The sequence below is a fragment of the Vicia villosa genome, linkage group LG3 (genome assembly GCF_029867415.1).
Source record: "Vicia villosa cultivar HV-30 ecotype Madison, WI linkage group LG3, Vvil1.0, whole genome shotgun sequence".
NCBI classification, from domain to species: domain Eukaryota; kingdom Viridiplantae; phylum Streptophyta; class Magnoliopsida; order Fabales; family Fabaceae; genus Vicia; species Vicia villosa.
This window is the reverse complement of record NC_081182.1, coordinates 64,170,345-64,190,206: the sequence shown is the minus strand read 5'-3', so window position 1 is coordinate 64,190,206 and position 19,862 is coordinate 64,170,345. Positions and strand designations below refer to the sequence as shown.

The window sequence follows — 19,862 nt, the reverse complement described above, 5'->3', positions numbered from 1 at the left end:
ATGAATCTGTTCAACCTGTTCCTGCGTTGCCACACAATGCATAGCAAAATGCGGTCCACCACATATTTCACACATAACTGATATGATTGGCTCAACCTGTGCTACTTTCTGTTCTCCAATATTCATCTTCTTTAGTCTTCTTTCTACCTCAGCCGCAATCTGATCTTCCATTTTAACAACCTGATCTGCAAGCTTTAAATCAATTTTTCCTTCTGGTTGGTTCATTGTGCGATCATACAACTCAATATGCTCATTAGCGGCAATTGCTTCTATTATCCTTTTGATACCAGTGGCTGTTGAGAAATTGGTTGAGCCACCGGCAGCAGTGTCTATGAGTTGTTTTGTCTTGACTCGTAAACCATTCACAAAAGTCTGCATTTGCTCGGTTGGATCCATGTTATGAGTAGGACATGCAACCAAACACCTCTTAAACCTTTTATATGCATCTCCAAGTGATTCCCCTTCTTTCTGTTTGAAATTAATAATGTCATATCTTTTGCGAATGAAAACTGATGCAGGGAAATACTCATTAAGGAAAGCATTTTCCATCTCTTGCCAAGTCGTGATACTCCCAGCTGGAAGTGAGTAAAACCATTCTTCCGCATCTTCGGATAAAGTGAAAGGAAACATCACAAGTCTCTTGGCTTCTTCAGAATGGCCTTCGATCTTCAATGATGTTGTTGTGGTGAGGAATCTCTGTAGATGCTTATTTGCATCTTCGTTTATTCTTCCTGAAAAGGGCTTGCTTTCCAACTGGCGAATAGTAGAGGGATGTAGTTGGAAGTGTGCCACATTGACCGGTTGATTTACGATTGTCATTCGGCCAAGTGGTGCGTTCGCCCTTCCATAATCACCTAAAAGTCTTTCTGGAGGAGGTGGTGGATCCTCTGCCATAGTTTCAGATTCTGAATCTGACTGCTTGGATGGGCTCGATAGTGTTTCTTCGTTTTCCGATTCTGAAACTATGATTGATTTTTCTTTTGATGTCAGTCTTTTTTGCTTAGCTTCTCGAAGTCGTGCTCGCAATGATCTTTCTGGTTCTGCGTAAAAAAAAAACAAAATTCTGCTGAGGCCTTACCTCGCATACAAGATTAGACAGTGATTGGTTGAGAGAAAAAAAAATTGCTGAAAAATAAAATTTTAGTTGCAGAGCAACAAAATTTCAATTGACTTATTAATCACTTATATTTTGGCAATCCCCGGCAACGGCGCCAAAAACTTGATCGGAAAAATAGCAAGTGTACTATTTTCACCGGTGTAGTTATAATGGGTTTTACCCCAAGTATCGATCACGAGGATTGCGTAGGAAATATAAATTATTTAAGTCAATTAAACAAAAGAGCAAATAGGTGTTTTGTTATAATGCAATAAGTAAATTTAAATAAAAGAAATAATAAAAATAAGCTGAAATTAAAGTTTGACTTTTTAGATGTAATTTGAGGTAATGCCAGGGTAGGTGTTTGATCTTCCTTATAATGACTCTGTAAAAAGATCTCTTCAACAAGTTCATAGAATGCAACTATTTGTTCTTAAGGGTGTTTCCCTAAGTCCTTAGTGGAAAACCTTTTGGTTTGCAATCCTATTGCCTAAGTCCTTAGAAACAAAGGTTTGTAAACCAAAGATGTAAATAATCAAGAATGTTCAAATAACCTTTCGGTATCCCTAGTCCTAGGTGATAACTACTAGATCAAATTGTTTAAAAACCTTAACAACCGTAGTCCTACAAATTGTTAACCGTAGATCAATCTTTGTTTTTCCGACAAAGAAGGCATAAAAACATTAAACAATCAAATTGCATAAAACTAATACTTGATTAAAGAAATACGGAATTCAAAAGTCATTACAATTCAAATCAGGGACACCCCCCTGGCATTGGGGGGTTTAGCCTCTCATAATATTCAAGAAACCAAAATCAGAAAGTTTAGACATTTACAAAAGATTAGGAGAACTCTGATCTTCAATGGTTTCCACCGTTGAATCTCTTCGTCTTCCACAACCTTGCTAACGCTATCTTGCTCTCTTCTGGAATTCTTTCGTATGATCCAAAAGTCTCCTCCCCTTGTCTCTCAATCCTCTTTTAATCCCTCTAGGTTTTCAGATCTCAGCCGGAATACCCAAATTGCCCCCGGAACTTTAAAATTGTAAAAACATAGAAAATCAGAAATTCTGTCCGCACAGGCTGACACGGCCGTGTCACTTGACACGGGCTGACCGTGTCAGCTTCTGCCACTTTTGGGGAAAATTCTTCGGCAGGTCGGACACGGCCGTGTCACTTGACACGGTCTGACCGTGTCCGACCCTGCCTCTTTTGGCTTTGACTTCAACATCAAAGTTGTAGCCCTTTTCGTTAGCGAAATTTTGCCACCAGAACCGCATCATTCCGAGTTACGAAACTCCAGTTATGATCAAAATACTACACGCCTGTCACGATTTTCAGCTTCTGTTACGCCAACACTTGTGCAATTTCCATCTGATCCAGAATTAACCTACACCCACCAAGTAGAGAGATCAAAAGCATCTAAAAAGACATGATAAAGGGCACAAAAACATAATGCAAGCAATTAACTAATATTCAAGGAATCAACGAAAAACTCATGAAAACAACCACAAAGTGTTACCAAATATGACGATCTTATGCCAAATTTATGACGAAATTAAGTAGAAATGGTGACCGATCACAACCCCAAACTTATCTCATTGCTTGTCCTCAAGTGATGCAAGAGATCAAACCGAGGTCACCTTAAACTTTTCTTTTCCACAACATAGTCGATGTCTTTCGCAACTTACTTCCCTTTCTTGATTAAGCTTTTGGACTTATCGAACCTTGTTGTCCATCACACTTCACAACAGAGTGTATTTCACCTGCAAACTTTTCACACTTCTCACATTGTCTCTCGGGGTTAGAGTGTTTTTTGCTCAACATCACGATATGCAATATCAATCCTTGACTTTGCATACATCCTACTTTCACTACACAAAAAGAGTTCACACACTTTTGAGGACTTTTTAGGTTGTAACGGGACTGAGGTGGAAGAAAGGGTAAACAAGAGATTGATATGCAAATGATTTATGAACTAGCACTTATATTATTTTTCTTGTCTTTGTGTTCGGTTTTGTGTGAGGGGGTTTCTTCTGATACCTCTTAGGTTCTTCATGATCTGAGTTAGAGATTTCTATATCAATGCATATGGTTCCAGATCCAATGATCTTGCCCTTCTGGTTCCCTCCGAACTTTACTTCTCCAGCTGATTTAAGTTCCAGGTCTTGGAACATAGACCTTCTTCCCGTCATGTGTCGTGAGCATCCAAAGTCCAGGTACTATGACATGTTTGCCTTTGTTTCTTGAGCCTTGAAGGAGATCTGCAACAGGAATTATCTTTTCCTTAGGTACCCACATACTTTTGGGTCCTTTTGGGTTAGTCCTTCTTAAGTTTTGATTGAACTGAGATTTAGCATGAGGTTTAACATAAGATTTTCTAGATAGTGTAGCCACCAGTTTCTTGGTGTGTATTATGTGGAAACTCTTAGCATGTGATGGGTGCCTAATATCATGAGAATGGTCATACTTGAACTGATCATACAGAGGTTTGTATGTGATAATCATCTCATCAACAGGTTCAAGTTTATATGGGGTTTCACCCTCATAGCCAATACCAATTCTCTTGTTTCCACTTACACCATATATCATAGAGGCTAGCTGACTTCTTCCTATACCTCTAGATAGAAACTTTCTGAAACTCAAGTCATATTCCTTTGGAATATTGTTCACACTTGGAATGGACTTTTCTGAACTTGAAGATGATTCAACATCTTTAGATTGTTTTAAAACTTTTTTTCAGTTTAGAATTTTCTATTTCAAGTCTCTTAGTTTCAGATGCAAAGAGCTTTTTCAGCTTTTTGTATTTGATACTAAGTTTAGCCTTGATTTCCAGAAGTTCAGTTAAGCCTGAAACTAACTCATCTCTATAAAATTTAGAAAATACCTCTTCAGAATCTGAGTCTGATGTAGATTCTCGTTCTTCATCAACAGTGGCCATCAGTGCTATGTTTGCCTGCTCATCTTCAGAGTCTGACTCTTGATCAGAAGAATCTGAGTCATCCCAAGTAGCCATTAAGCCTTTCCTCTTTTCAAATCTTTTCTTGGGCTTTTCCTTCTAAAGCTTTGGATATTCACTCTTGTAATGTCCAGGTTCCTTGCATTCATAGCACGTCACCTTCTTCTTGTCAGATCTTCGGTGTCCAAAAGATTCTCCCTTTTCAGGTCTTTTGAAGTTCTTGAACTTTCTCTGCTTGCTTTTCCAGAGTTGATTTACTCTTCTGGATATTAGAGACAATTCATCTTCTTCTTCTTCTTCTTCTGATTCTGACTCTTCAGAATCTTCTTCTTCAGCCTGAAAAGCGTTAGTGCATTTTTTATTACTATATTTTAATCCAATAGACTTACCTTTCTTCTAAGGTTCGTTTGCATCCAGCTCTATCTCGTAACTCCTCAAGGCACTGATCTCCTCAAGAGACACTTCATTTAGATTCTTGGCAATCTTGAATGTAGACACTTCATTCCCTAGTGATACCTAACTGTTACAACCCTGCAACAACTATTTACACAAGTAACAATAAACAATAACTTGATCTTGCTTCACGGCATCAATCAAGAACACAATACTCAACTCTTACCTACAGGTTTTGAGTGAGAACAATAGCTTCTCTTACCTAAGGGTTTCGAGAAGGACATGGCAGCCATCCCATAACCTGGGTGGTCTACCTATAGAAACCCTAATTGAAGGAGTGAAAAACACTTAGAAAGGGGGGGGGGGGGGGTTGAATAAGTGTAACTTCAAAAACTTGGAAGATAAAAAACAATGAACATAATTATTTTTATCCTGGTTCGTTGTTAACCAAACTACTCCAGTCCACCCCTGACAAGGTGATTTACCTCAAATAAGGATTTAATCCACTAATCCAACTGATTACAATGATTATCCACTTAGAAACACTCTAAGTCTTCTAGAGTATCCTGATCACAACTTGATCACTCTAGGAATCCTTTTACAATCAATGTAAAATAAAGTTTACAAGAGTTTGAATTGATTCTAATAAAGCTGTAATCACAACTTTGATATTTCTCTTAAGTTCTATTCTTAACACTCACTAAATATTACAAAGAGTTTGTGAGGTTGAAGATGAAGTTCTTTAGCTTTTGAATTTGACAATGTTTCTGTATGTTTTGTGCAAGTGTTATATTCATCTTCTATCAAAACTTCTAAATATAGGCGCTTGAGAGGAAATGACCGTTGGGAGCATTTAATGCTTTGCGTGAATAGTACAACACTGAATTTAATGTTTCACACTTTTGTCAACTATCTCGAGCCTTGCTTTTGCTGCTTTTACTGACTTTGCCTTTTGTAGCTTCTAACATTCCTTTTGTCAGTCAGAGATTTGACTTTACAGCCTTTCATCTTGTACTTTCTTCTAGACTCAGATTTGAAGATAACAATGTTTGAATATCAGAGCCATCGGCTTTTGGTGCAGAGCATCTTCTGTCTTTTGACTTTGAAGAGCTTTGAGCGTGATAACATTAGAGCTTCAGAGCTTATTCTTATGAATTCCATTCTTCTAATGCTTTCCAGTTCATGTTCTGATTCTGCATGACCATCTTCTGATGTCTTGCCGGAGCATGTTCTAATGGAGCCATCCAGAACTTTTTGAGTTAGTGCTTCTGAATGCTGATTTGTGCATACTCTTTATATATTTCCTGAAATGGAAAATGTAAAGGATTAGAGTACCACATTGTCTTATACAAATTCATACTTAATGTTATCATCAAAACAAAGAATATTGATCATAACATTTCTTGTTCTAACACTAATGACTACATCCTTTCTGAATTCAGTTTGCTATTCAAACTAGGTTACAAAGTTTCTATTTATAACCTATTCCTAATTGGACTTAGGCTTACAAATCGCAACACTCCTTGCTGTTACAAATCAACAGATATCTTTTTCTACAATCAAGGTCTTTTAATCATAAGTTTCCTAATTTATCTCCTAAATTAGAAACTGCTGAATCTAAAATCTTCTGATCTGATTCTTCAATATTCTGACTTGATTCTTTTGACCTTTAAATTTGCGCCATATAGGATTACATAATATTCATAGAATATTCTGGATCTGTTGAAAATCAAACTGAATCTTCATTCCAGTTCTGCAGGCGCGATGTCATGGTTGAAGTCATGACATTCCATATAACATCTTGCTTGTACCTGTTTTGTTCTTTTATAATTGCAAGACTTACACATTAATACCTTTTGCAGCTATTATATGTTTTAACCAAACATAGATGTCAATCAGACAATAATACAGAACAGAGCATCAACAAGGACAACTGTCTTTTAGTTACGTATGCCACCATTGAGCCATTGTTTACTAGTGGTTAAGATCCACATCGACTAGAAAAAAATGGTGAAACTATTGGATATATAAGAGAGAAGGTTCATATTCCTAATACCTTAAAATTTTAGATGAATATGTAGTATTAAGGTGTCTTAGATCCTAAACATTTAATCTATATACGCTCTTGACGCTCTTGTGACTCCCCAACAAGTAGTATCAGAGTCATGGTTAGAGTCATAATCTGGATCTTAATATTCTTGAGCGTATTTTTGACTACTTGGAGGTGTGCGTTCGTCTGCCGTTTGTTGGTTTTTTCTTGCTTCTCATCACTTGGAATATCTAGAGAGCTAGGAATGATTTGATTTTTTCTAATAAGGCTTGGTATGTTATGAGGCTGGTGATATTTATTAAATTTATGGGTTGAGATTGGTACTCAATATTTATCAACAAAGGTGTAAATAGTGCTGCGGATGTTTGGTTTTCTCAACTGTCGACTATGGTTGGTTTATAGTGTGACTTTTTTGCGCTAGGTTGGGCTTGTCTTGTGGGGTTTCCCGTTTGTTTGTTATTTTGTTCTCTTTCTTTTGTATTGGGTTAGCACCCCTTGTGTTGTTTAATACAAAATTGATTATCAAAAAAAAGTAGGGATGACAATTGATAGGGTATAATAGTATTTGTTCCCATATCTTTAGTTTGAAAAAATGCTCATTTCCGAGCTAATACTCGCGTGTGTAGTGTTCAAAGTAGATTTTGAAAAAGCCTATGATCATGTAAGTTGGAATTTTGTTAGGTATGTTTTAGTTAAGATGGGTTTTGGTGTTAGGTGAATGAGATGGATGGAATATTGCATCTTCACTAGTAATATGTCTGTTATTATTAATGGTAGAACTACGAATAACTTCAAGATTGAGAAAGAACATCGACAAGGAGATATTTTGTCTCCTTTTTTGTTTGTGTAGGTCATGGAGGTTCTCACAGTTCTAATGCACAAAGAAATAGTTATTGATGACTTCCAAGGTTTAAAATTAATGAAGTCGAGGAAGTGAATATGCTCTAATTTGCAGATGACACCATTATCTTGGCGGAGGGAGATACCGCGAATTTGTGGTGTATGAAAGCCATCCTTAGGGGTTTTGAGATGAAGTCGGGATTGAGGATAAACTTTCATAAAAGCAATATTTATGGAATTAATGTGGGAGATTGGTTTTTAAACGCAGTATCGTCCTTTCTTTCTTGCAAATTCAGTAGCCTACTATTTAAATTTCTTAGTGTTAAAATGGGTGATAATCCAAGGAAGCTATCTATGTGGAGGGATATAATTTCGCACTTGAGGAGGAGGTTGTCCATGTGGAGAGGAACGCATCTTAACATTGCGATCTGAGTGGTGTTGATAAATTTTGTGCTTAATGCAATTCCTATCTATTCCTTATTCTTCTATAAAGCGCCTTCCAAAGTTTTAAATGAGATTCTTACCATTTAAAGTGATTTTTTATGGAACGAGTGTGATCTTAAAAGGTCGATTCATTGAGTGTTTTGGGATACCGTTTGTAAATCTCGTGATGAAGGCGGCCTAGGAGTCAAAAATGTGGAGATTTATTGAATGTGACTTTAATTAGTAAATGGAAGTAGAGGAACTTATTGAATCAAGAAGCGGTATGGCGTGGTATTCTTTCATCGAGAAATGGAAATTTGAAGTTGAAGGTTTTAATTGGTGACAAAATTGTGGTGGATAATAGAGACTCAATTTGGTAGAGGGATCTCTTGTTATCAGATAATTATGTTAATTTGTTGGAGAATCATTTTGCAAGGGTTGTATCTTGTTGTGCAGGGAACGGTTCGGATATTCCATTTTGGTACACTTGCTGGACTAAGGGGTGTTCGCGGTGGGGATTGGGCGGTTTTGACGTAAAAAATCATACGAACCGCAAGAGGAAAAAGTGTGTGGTTTAGTTCGGTTGACTTTTAGAAATAAAACCAAACCGATGCGGTTTGAATTGCTTCGGTTTTTTTTACAAAATTTATTGATTCGTACATACACATATTGATGACAATATAACTTTGCATTTAGTCATTTATGCATTATTAAATAACAACAAAATTCATCATATTTGGATAACAATTTTCCATTTAATATACAAAAATAATATTAGATAAAAGTGGAATAAAAAACATAAAATAGTAGCATAAAATAATATTAAAAATATTATAATGAAATAGGAAAAAAGAGGAGATGAAATATTAGAGAAGATGAAAAAGAAAGAGCAGAGAAGACACGATTAGATAAGAAGAGAAACATTACAAATATAATTGGAAGAGAAAACAGTAGAATAAAAATAATAAGATGAAAAAGAAAGAAGTTAAGAGATGAAAGACTAGAAAAGAATATGTGATATGTATTTGGAAAAGAAGATGAGAAGAAGGTGCAATATTGTTAGAAGAGATATGAGAAGACTTAAACTGAAACCTTAAGTGTGAGAAAGAGAAAATCATTCGTAGTCATAAGGCTAAGGCATAATAGGTGTGAGTTTGGGTTGGATATAAGTTAATTGAAGTTTGGGGGATTGTAACATAATGCGGTTTCGTTCGGTTTAGTTCAGCTTGTAAAATACAAACCGCAAACCAAATCGAATCGCGCGGCTTGTTGAAAAATGTCCTAAACACATCCGAACCAAATGCATTTTTTTGTGGTTTCGATTTGGTTTGGTTTGATTTTGCGGTTTTCTATTGGGCCAGTTTGGTTTTGAACACCCCTAAATAGACTGGAGAATAGACTTTGATGGAAGCTTTTCCCAAATTTTTTGCACTCGCTCAAAACCATCTGCTGTCGGCTGGGAGTGGAGCACTCGGGCTCTATTTAAGGACAGCAGTATTGTCCCTATTTTTCTTTGGCAGGAGTTATTAGATTTTATACAACAGGTGGTTCCGAGGGAGAACGTAATGGATTCGTTTGAGTGCAGCAAGAATCTGTATGGGAGCATCCCCCCATTAAATATTATTACGAAAGGTTCAAAGTTAAACTTTTTGGACCTCCTCTTAATCCACTAATTGTTAAGGCTTTTATTTATCTTTGGAAGGTAAAAGCTCCGTCTAAAATTATGTTTTTCAGATGGCGTCTTATTCACAATAGAATTGCAACCAAGGATCAATTGCATAAGAGGGGAATCTTGGTGGATAGTAAAGATTTATTTTGTGTCTTGTGCTTGTTGGAGGATAAATCTTTACCGCATATTTTAGGGGGTTACGTGGTAGCGGCGAGAATTTGGGAAAAAGTCTATGAGTGACTTGGCCCCATTAAGAAGATCTCTTTGGAGGAGTTCGAGGGGTATTTCGCTTTTTGTCACAAGGTGAAGAGCTTAGTTAAGAGGTCTATTGTAACGATTATTTGGTTAGCAACGGCTTGGAGTATTTGGATAAAGCGTAATGCGGTTATTTTCAAGAGTGAGAACTTCAGCTTTAATGAGTGTATGACGGAGATAGTTCTTAATTCTTGAAAGTGGCTTTATACCTTTTACAATCTTGTGGTCAATTGTAATTTTCATATTTGGAATATTCTACCACTCATATGTTTTAAGTTATAGGAGCTTTTCAAGTTGTTTTCGGGTAGAGATCTCCAGGACTCGTCTGTAAAGCAAGTTCTCCCGATTATTTGAAGTAGTTCGGCCCCCTTCAAAGTAATAGTTTTTCTTGGAAACTCCTTCAAGACAAGATCTCTAATAGAGAGAACTTACTTAATAAGGTAATCCCACTAATTTTTGAGGGAGTCCTTTATCCTTTGTCCTTTCTGTTCGGGGGCTATTAAGTCTCCCTCTCACCTTTTTATAACTTGTGAGGTAGTGATTTTTGTTTGGTATAGGATTTTTAATTAGTTGGAGTAGGTTTTGGTCTTACCTAGAGATCTTATGACCCTTTTCAAATTTTCTTGCCTTTTGGTGGCTTTTATAGGATTAGGGGGGTTGTCTTATGATTTGGCATGTTGTGATTTGGTCAATTAGGAAATCTTATAATGATAAAGTGTTCTCAAGTAAATTGGTGACTTTGAAGGGCGTGAAAGACTTAAGCATCTCTTAGCATGCAACTGGTATCTTGATAGGTCTGCGGGTAACTCATGTGTTCTCTCATCCTAGCTAGAAAATCCTATCATGCATTTGAACCAATAGTGCTTCAGTGTCTTTGTTTTTCATTTGGTGTGATCTTATTATTTCGGTGGAGATCGATGTTCGTTCTAGCTAATCCTTATTTGGGGAGCTCTAGCTCTATTTTCTATTTATTTACACTCTTATTATGTTTTGTTGTGGGTTTTGCTTTATCTTTTTGTAATGGTGGTTGGTTTTTTATTACTTGTTTGTCAAGTATTAGTTTATGTGTTTGTGTCCTTTTCCTTCTACTGCTACTACTGCTACTGAATTGAGTTTTGTTAAAAAAAAAACAAACAGGAAAACTTCCGTAGATGTATCTACAAAAGGGTCTAATATTGAAAAATATGGGTGTTTACCGTAGATACATCTACAGAGCGGAGAAATCTAGGACCCTTCCGTGGATATCTCTACGGAATATTTTGTGACAGAAATTGTGTGGTACATATTCCCCAAAGGCTTCTATAAATTTGGGGTTTCTAGGTTTGCATTACACACAAACACAAACACAAATCCTAAACACAAACACAAAAATGGCCCACATAAGACCTTGTTCATGGCAACGAACATCATCCAAGCGTCCTGATCCTGAACCTGTTTATCGCAGAAGGGATGGGCATGTTATTTTCTCTTCCGTCAAATTTCTCATGTCGGTTAAATTTTGGAACATACATTCCTTCGACCAACTCAAGAGGACTCGGGTGTCTTATTTAGAGGAGGAGTACAAACCCGACGAAGTCATCAGAAGGATCGAGAGGCTTAAAACAAGGACCTCGTCTGAGACCGGAGAAAAGGAACGTTGATGGGATAAAGTGGAAGGCGGCGTTGATTCTGTTCTAATGATGCATGGATCAAATGACATTTTTTAACTATTGTAATTTTTTAGATCTCTTAGTTTTCTTAATTTTCTATTGGAAATTTTGATGTATCTTTTAATCAATGTCGATTTTAATCAATGAATGCATCTTTATCGTTAGAAATGTTGTTGTTCTGGTTTTCTGGGTCTGTGATTGTTCTGTGGATGCATCTACGGAAGTATTTTGTATGTGCATCTACGGAACAAAGCAACGTTAAACAAAAAAATATGCTTCCGAAGATGCATCTACGGAAGCACGAGGGCATTTTTGCTAATTCGATGGTGCATAAGAGACTCATGGAGTGAGAAGAGAAATTGTCCTTTCTTGATCTTTTAGAGCCTCAATATTTATATATATTCTATTTGAATTTTGAAAAAAAAAATTATTGTTGGCAAAAGAAAGTAGTATATTTATTATTAGAATTCAAACAATTATTTAATACCAATATATTTTAATTTGCATTAATATATTGCAAATAAATCATATTTTTAAAATTATTATATTTTTATAATGAATATTCATTTAATTTTGCATTAAAATATCTATCAATCTCCACTAAGAGAAAACTTCATTAGTTGCAAAATTGGAATATTTTTAAATTTATAACTTGATATAAATAAGGAATATATTTATTATAATTGAATTACTAAAATAAATAAGTAAATCTATATCTGATATTACTTTGAAACCCTTACTCCGGGAAACTGTTTAAAATGCAAAAAAACAAAAAACAAATCTTTTAAAAATTTTAATTTGATATAATTGTAAAAAATAATATCTATAGTAACTAAATAAATATTTTATGAAACTATATATACAAATAAATAATACCTATTGTTTACCATATCAAGCCTAGCAGCAATTGATACGCTGATTCACCTAAAATTTCTCTATACTTGTTTTTTTCTCACTCTCTTTTAAATTTCATCTTCCGTTGTTTAGCTTTCTTAGCACACCATGGAAGCTCAAACACACAAAGAGCTTGAAGAAGCAATTCTTATCCAAACAAGTGCCCTCACCATTGAAGAGCAAGAAGAAAAAGAAGAGACCAACAACAAAGATTCTCTCCCACCACTGCCGTTAGATGAAGTGGAAGCAATAATCAAATACGAGTTCAAGAATAAGCACTTATTAGAAGAGGCTTTTACGCACAAAACCTATGGCGCAGATAACGGTTTATCTTATAAGCGGTTAGAATATATGGGCGATGCTGTTCTTGGCTTGTTGATTGTGAAAGAACAATTTTTCTCTTATCCAAATTTAGGACCAGGAGATTTAACTCCATTAAAATCAAAGAATGTTGATACTGAAAAACTCGCACGTGTGGCCATTAAACATGGGTTACATCGGTATTTGAGACACAAACAACCCAACCTTGATGAAGAAGTAAGTCTCTAGGTTTTATTTTGTGCGTTTAAATATTCCACTCTTTAAATTGCAGATTAGGGCAAGATAATATTAATAGCTTCAACATTATTATACTTGAAATTTTCGATTAACTTTGATAACTGAATATTGACAATTAATAAAATTCTATTTTAAAAATTCAAAGGTTTAGGGTTACAAAACATGTTATTACTGAATATAACTTTGAATTTATATAATCAAGTGAAGCAATAAAACCTTTTCTTTTTTTGACAATTTGATACAGATTCAAGAATTTACAAAAGCAATGGATGATTATTACTTGCATTCAAATGGACAGCTTTATGTACCTAAAGCTCTCGCAGATATTGTTGAGTCAACCATCGGTGCTATCTTCATTGATTCTGACTCGTCTCTCGATGTCGTGTGGAAGGTACTCACTCATTTTTTTATCAAATCATATATGTTTTTCAAATTCATCAAATAGTATATTTTATTAAATTATTCAATTTAATATATTTATATGATTTTTTTGGACAGGTTGCAAGAGAATTACTTGAACCTATAATTGAGCCAGACTCAGTTAAAAAGCATCCTGTCTCACAACTTCATGAAGTTTGTCAGAAGCAAAAATTTAAATTACAATTTGTGGACTTGTGGAAAGAATCTACGAGCATTGAGGTTTTTATAAATCAGAAATTTGTTGCAAGAGGCACTTATAGCTCTAAGAAAGACATTGCACGGTATAGAGCAGCAAAAAATGCCTTGGATAATATAGATAAGGTGCTAAGTACAAGCACATCTACTGTGGAAGATGATGCTATTGAAGATTGATGTTTATGTTTGTGATTGATTTTATAAACAATGTAAAAGTTCAAAATTCAATGGATTGAATTATGGATAATCTATCAGGATTAATGTGGATGATTTACTATAGTTATTTATATTTACATAAGTCAGTCTTAAAGAAAATGAAAATTATATATTATTTCCAAAAAATAAATTAAATTTGAGAAGTGTTATCAAACTACTCGTTTGGGAGAGTTGAACTTCTTTAAAGTGATGGTTTTCTCTTGACAACTTCTGTGTGATAGAAAGAAACTTTTTTCGAGCGAAAGATCATTATTGATCGATCATGAGGAGACCTCTTGTACTTTTTGTGGGAATCATGTAGAATCAAACTCCATTTGTTCATGACCTATACCTTAGTTTTCAGAGTTTTCAAAGTCTGGTATAGAATTTTTAGGTGATTAAGGATGTACTTAGCTCTTCCTAAAGTTTTTTTTTTTTGGCATTGACTTGGTTTCGTCATAAAACTCAGATGAACATTTTATCCTTCTCTGATTGCCTGAAGAAGAGAAAATGCAAGATCAACAATAAATATAATGATTTGTTTTAGAAATTAAATAAATATAATGTTGACATGTTATTTAATTTTGCATTCAGTGTGTAATTGAATTAATTTTTAAAAACAAATTACTAAAATCGTTAATAAGCTTCAAGATTAATCCTAACATAAAGTTGAAGTTGTTGAAGTTCAACCAATAGCGTGACATGTACAAAGAAGACTGCAAGACTCCTGGTGAAAGAGGGACCGGTAATAGTTGGGTAAAGTCAAATAGGAGGCTTTCTAATGAAAATTATTTGAGCCTTTTCAATGAGATTTAAATGAAAAAGGTACTTTATCATCACATGTGACTGGTTCAGAATTCTTCTGTCTCGCTCCAAACTATAAGAGATCAATTTGCAATTGTTCAATTGTGGTTGATTGTTCTTATGAAGAGCTATTTTCCTGTTTTCTCTTTTTGGTGTAGGGCGATTCTACTGTGAGTTATTAGGTGGTATTGGGTGTGGGATTCTTGGCATTTATTTGTTGTAATCATTATTTTGGATGTACTGGCCTAATCCTAGCATGTCTTAAGCTAGTTGATTTTATATTTCGTTTTGCTTCTTAAAAAAAGATGAGGAATTATTCCATTTTGCTTCTTTAAAAAAGAATTTTCTTATTTCACCTCATGCAAAAAAAAGAAAAACCTTTGCAATTTTTAAAATATCTCTTTAAAATCGAAAGTATATTTCTGGTATGCATATTTTTTTTTTAAATTGATTAATTAAAACTGGAATTATATTTGCGGTAGAAAACATATAATATATTTTTTATTTTAATGTTATGAGTAGCAGAAATATTTTAGGCAGAGAAAGATGTCATTTTTATCTTTGATATATTTGCAGTTTTTTCACACTAAATACAAATACCTGTACAATTCATAAAACCAAGACAATTGGAATATATATATATATATATATATATATATATATATATATATATATATATATATATATATATATATATATATATATAGCAGTTCCAAATAGGGGTGGGAATAGGCTAGGCTTTATAAGGCCTGGGTCTGGCCTACGATAAATTTACAAGGCCTGAGCCTGGCCTATGGCCTACTATAGGCTCGTTTTTTCAGCCTGGCCTGGCCTTTTTAAAAGTCTGGCCTGGCCTGTAAGCCTATTTAAAAGCCTCTTTCTTATTAATGTTTTCAATTAATTCATATTACTTAAGAAGCCTTATAGGTCGCATATATATGAACATTTAGACCGACCTATTTAGCTTTTTTTTCTAATATATATGCATATATAGACCAATCTATTTAACACTTTTTATAATATATATGCATATATAGACCAACCTATTTAGACTAATTTTAATATATATATATATATATATATATATATATATATATATATATATATATATATATATATATATATATATATATATATATATATATATGAAAATATAGGCCGGCCTACAAGGCTTTATAGGCTTTTTTAATAGCCTAGGCCTGACCTATTTTATTAAATAGGCTTTTAAAAAAGCCCAAGCCTGGCCTTTTTATCAAATAGGCCTAGCCTGGCCTGGCCTTAAGTAGGCTAGGCTATAGGCCCCTGTAGGCCGGCCTGGCCTATTCCCACCCATAGTTCCAAACACAAAAAATGTAATCCAAATACAATAACAAAAAACTATAACCAAAATACAAAAACATCAATAAATACTACTGGGTATGGCGGATGATGAGTCACCCTGCCACCCTCGAGGCGTCTCTCCGATGCCTCTTGTAAAACGGAGTCTCCATGATGACATCCAAAACACCTCTAACATCAGATCCATCAGGAAACAAACCTTGTCAATACCATCCCGCGCAAGTTACATGATACGACAACACCTAGGCAACACGTCAGTCGCATGATGGGCCCTAGCCTGCTCCTACTCTAGGATCTCCTCATGAACTGGCTTCGATGGGTTCCCTAGAGCATCCTTTATCATATATGGATGGGACACCCGAAAGAACCATATCATATAATCGTACTCGTAACTCCAGTCGTTTGATGCTACGGTACTCCTGGATTCTTCAAGAATAAGGTGATTCTCAAAATTATCAAACAAAGCATCCATATCCCTCTATTTCGCCGTCGGAGGAGCAGATACAGCAGGATCCTGGGAAATAGTATGGGCAAACCCAATTGACGTATCACCCGCTCAGGCATATAAGCAGTCGTCTTGCGAATTGTGCAGGCCAACCAACTCGTAAATAGGGCAATCTCGTCAAATGGTATCGTCATACGGTGGTCGACGTATGAAGAGAAGTGTATGTCCTCATGTGCTAGAGGGTCAATGTACATCCGAAACGGCTCTATCATCTAGTTCTCTCGAAACGGGTCGTATGCACAAGCACACGGCTTATCTTGAGTATAACCCGTTGCAAGTGACCAACTCGAGAGGCGGAGGAAGTATTTTGGGATCCATCCCTGAAATAAGAAAATTAAATAGTTAATTTTTCGAATCAAAATAATTAACAAAGGCCACAAAAACAAAGAAGTTATACTGTCATGAGTGACATGCTAGCAATTATCTGCTTTGTATTCCAGTTAATCCTTTCATCCAACTTCGGATCCAAGTAAACCAAGAAAGCAGGTAATCATTGGTTTTTATATGTTTATTTACCATTGATTTATTTTGTCTTTTATTTATGTTATTAAGTGTTTTATTGCATTATTCATTTTATGCGTTGGTTGTGTGTTTTATTGTTTTTAGGCTCAGGTGAATAAATCGGGACAAAATTTAGTATATAACTCGAAGTTTTTGAGGAAGTTCAAAAATCATGCTTCAGGAGGCCTGACACGGGTGGATGTGTCACCTGACACGAGCCGTGTCATGAGGAAAGTCTGGGACGAGTTCAAAAAATGTGAAAGGCAGTGGTTCAACTCGGGTGGCCGTGTCAGCTGACACGGCCCGGGTTGCACGCCCTGGGACAAGCACAAAAAATGGTTTTAAGAGAGAGCCAACACAGGTGCCTGTGTTGCCTAACACAACCCGTGTTGGGGTGCGACGTTGATTTCATTAACTTTTGTAATTTCGCTCCTTAGGTGGCTTGAAAGGGTGTTTTTGACATTTCCAACCAACTTAAGTGAGTGGCTGCTATTTAGATGAGTTTTCACGATGCATTAGAGAACTTTTTGGCCAGAGAAGAATACACGATTGAAGATTGGAGATAATAAGGGTTTGAGAGAGAAGAAAATTTTCATGAACAGAAGCAATTGAAGATCAAATTTTATCCAAATTCTTGTAATGTCTCTATTCTGTATTTTGTTTTCTTTGAACAATATAAGTAGCTAAACCCCTAATGCTAGGGGGTATCCCTGATTAACATCTATAATGACTTTGAATTACTAATTTCAATAATATATTTGTCTTTCATATTCAATTTAATGGTACAATATTTCTAAAGCTTTCCTTGTCAGACCAACAGGATTGATGTATGACTAACAATTAGACTAGACCACCGTTGTTAGGGTTTTTGTACAATTAGACTATAGTAGATGTCGTCTAGGAATAGGGATATTATATAGTAACCAGATTATTCGTGATTTAATAATGCATAATTTCATCGGCAAATATCTATGGAAATATGGCTTAGGATGGATGATTATAGGTTTCCTCGCTAAGGAATTAGGAGTAAACATCCTTATGAACTGGTAATTAATAGTTAAGATAAATTGTTACAAAAAGGGAATCAGAGTTGTCACATGCTAATGCATACACCTACACTAGTATGTTCCTCATATTTGGCCAAGGCAATATGTTATTTTTATTTGCAATTTAATTTATAATTCTACAAACCAAGTCCCTCAAGGCTTTTGTTTAATTGAATTAAAATACAACTCTATATCACCAGGCAGTCCTTGAGATCGATACTTTGGGATTTCCCATTATTACTATATTGGCAGATTAATACACTTGCTAACTTACCGATCAGCAGTCCCCCAGTTTCACTGGTAGATCATCCCAAAATCATCAAAATATCAAAGGTACATAATATCGGTGTAAGTAACACTAGTGTCCACAAAAATCATTGTGCCAATAAGATACAGAAGATATTCCCTCATAGAAAACATCATGTGAATGGTAACCTGCTCGGGATCACCATCAGCCTCTCGTACACGTCGTATCTCATCCATGAACACCTTAGCCAAATAACTATACATGACGTGACTACCTCGGGATTTATCAATCTCTCCCATGGCACTCTCAAGGGTAACTCCCAACCTCTCAATCAACATATACAATGCCTCATCTTTATCGATCCTCTCATGATCCAAGAATACCCTCTGATCGGAACATGCAGGAAACGTGCGATGTAGTCGAGTGTGATCGTCATATCACCATGTGGTGGGTGAAACGACGACGTCTCGTGGTGTCGCCTCTCAATGAAAGCGTTAATCATATCCCAGTTAACTAGGATGTATCCACACTGGGTCAAATCTTTCAACCCTGAAAGAAATAAAAGCTCAACAAACCATGGCTCAATAGGTTGTACGAGTTTATTGATCTTCCGTTCATGGTTAATGACCTTGAGCGTATTACGTTCCTGCATAAATATGTAAACGGATTTAATCAACAAACCAAAATTCAAAATTAATAATAAAATTCATAATTCAAAATGTAATAGAAATCAAAATTCAAAATTCATACGTCCGTCCCAGATATGTCTAGCAACATGGTCAGGGTAAAGAGGAAGAAGAGATAAATCAGACGGTCCTCCTCCAAAAGCCTAAGGCGCCGCAGGTGCACGCTCAGGTGTCGTCTGGGGCTGTGATGGAGCCATGGAGATTGTGATGGAGGTTGTGACTAGGCGACTGGTGTCGCCTGAGAACCTGGCGTCTCTCCTGCCTTAAATGTTGTCAGTGGGGAGGTGCGTCTACGGGAGGACGGGGCGGAGAAGGATGAATTGGAGAATTTTGCTTGCTGCAGAAGGACGAAGTAGTAGGTGTAGAATCAGGAACACCGGAGGATGAAGTTGTAGGTGGTGCGTTCGGTATGACCTCTTCAGAGGCAGGAGGAGACTTGGTTGCCTGACTCCTTTCTCTTTGCACATAAGCATGTTGTGCAACCCAGTCGTGTCTTAAACGAGATGCTTTGTCAGTCATTACTCCTGTAGAAACACGGAAAAATGTTAACTTAAGGACCAATGTTGAAAACAAAGTCGAAAACAGATACAGACTAACACCGGAAATGCACTAGCGGGTTTGTTCTTGATGAAAATCGGAAATACATTTCTGATTTCTGCTGCAATTTCAGAGCTACGTTAATGGCTTCCCACCCCCATAAATGAGCGCACAAAAATTTACATTGATCATGGAAAAGACATTTCCAACAATTTACTAATGATTCCTAATGTTGAAAACAAACCACAAATTCCCAATTTTTAACCTAAAACACACATTTGAGTTGATTTTACATAAACTCTAAAAAGTTCAAAAACAACTTACTTAATTGATTGTGGTTGTTTTTTTGTTGATTGATTGTGGTTGGAGGCTTGATATACTAGTGTTGGATGCTTTCGAACAACTTCGATTACAAATGTGGTTGATTCGCTAAAATAAGATTGAGGGAGTTTGGAGAGTGTTTTGGTGTTTTAGAGTTTGAAACTGTAATGGGAGGGGAAGAGGCAGCGCGCCTTTTAGTTGTTCCACGAACCGGAAATATACTTACGGTTCCATACCGTAGTTATATTTCTGGTTAGTTCCCAGTTATTCCAACGTTCATG

At 35.8% G+C, this 19,862-nt stretch overlaps 1 protein-coding gene across 1 annotated transcript; it reads left to right on the top strand.

The window, feature by feature from the left end:
• The first annotated feature begins 12,243 nt into the window (after window positions 1–12,243).
• LOC131655965 (ribonuclease 3-like protein 3) lies at window positions 12,244–13,663 on the top strand. The gene is made up of 3 exons (XM_058925763.1): window positions 12,244–12,765; window positions 13,031–13,177; window positions 13,285–13,663. The coding sequence occupies exons 1-3, from the start codon at window positions 12,337–12,339 to the stop codon at window positions 13,576–13,578; spliced, it is 870 nt and encodes a 289-aa protein (XP_058781746.1). The 5' UTR covers window positions 12,244–12,336; the 3' UTR covers window positions 13,579–13,663.
• The last annotated feature ends 6,199 nt before the right edge of the window (window positions 13,664–19,862 follow it).

Bases quoted from the DNA above. Each gene is read 5' to 3' on its own strand.
- LOC131655965 (XM_058925763.1), top strand. From the start codon at position 12,337: ATGGAAGCTCAAACACACAAAGAGCTTGAAGAAGCAATTCTTATCCAA. The intron at 12,766-13,030 runs GTAAGTCTCTAG...AATTTGATACAG, and splicing joins AACCCAACCTTGATGAAGAA to ATTCAAGAATTTACAAAAGC. The intron at 13,178-13,284 runs GTACTCACTCAT...TTTTTTGGACAG, and splicing joins CTCTCGATGTCGTGTGGAAG to GTTGCAAGAGAATTACTTGA.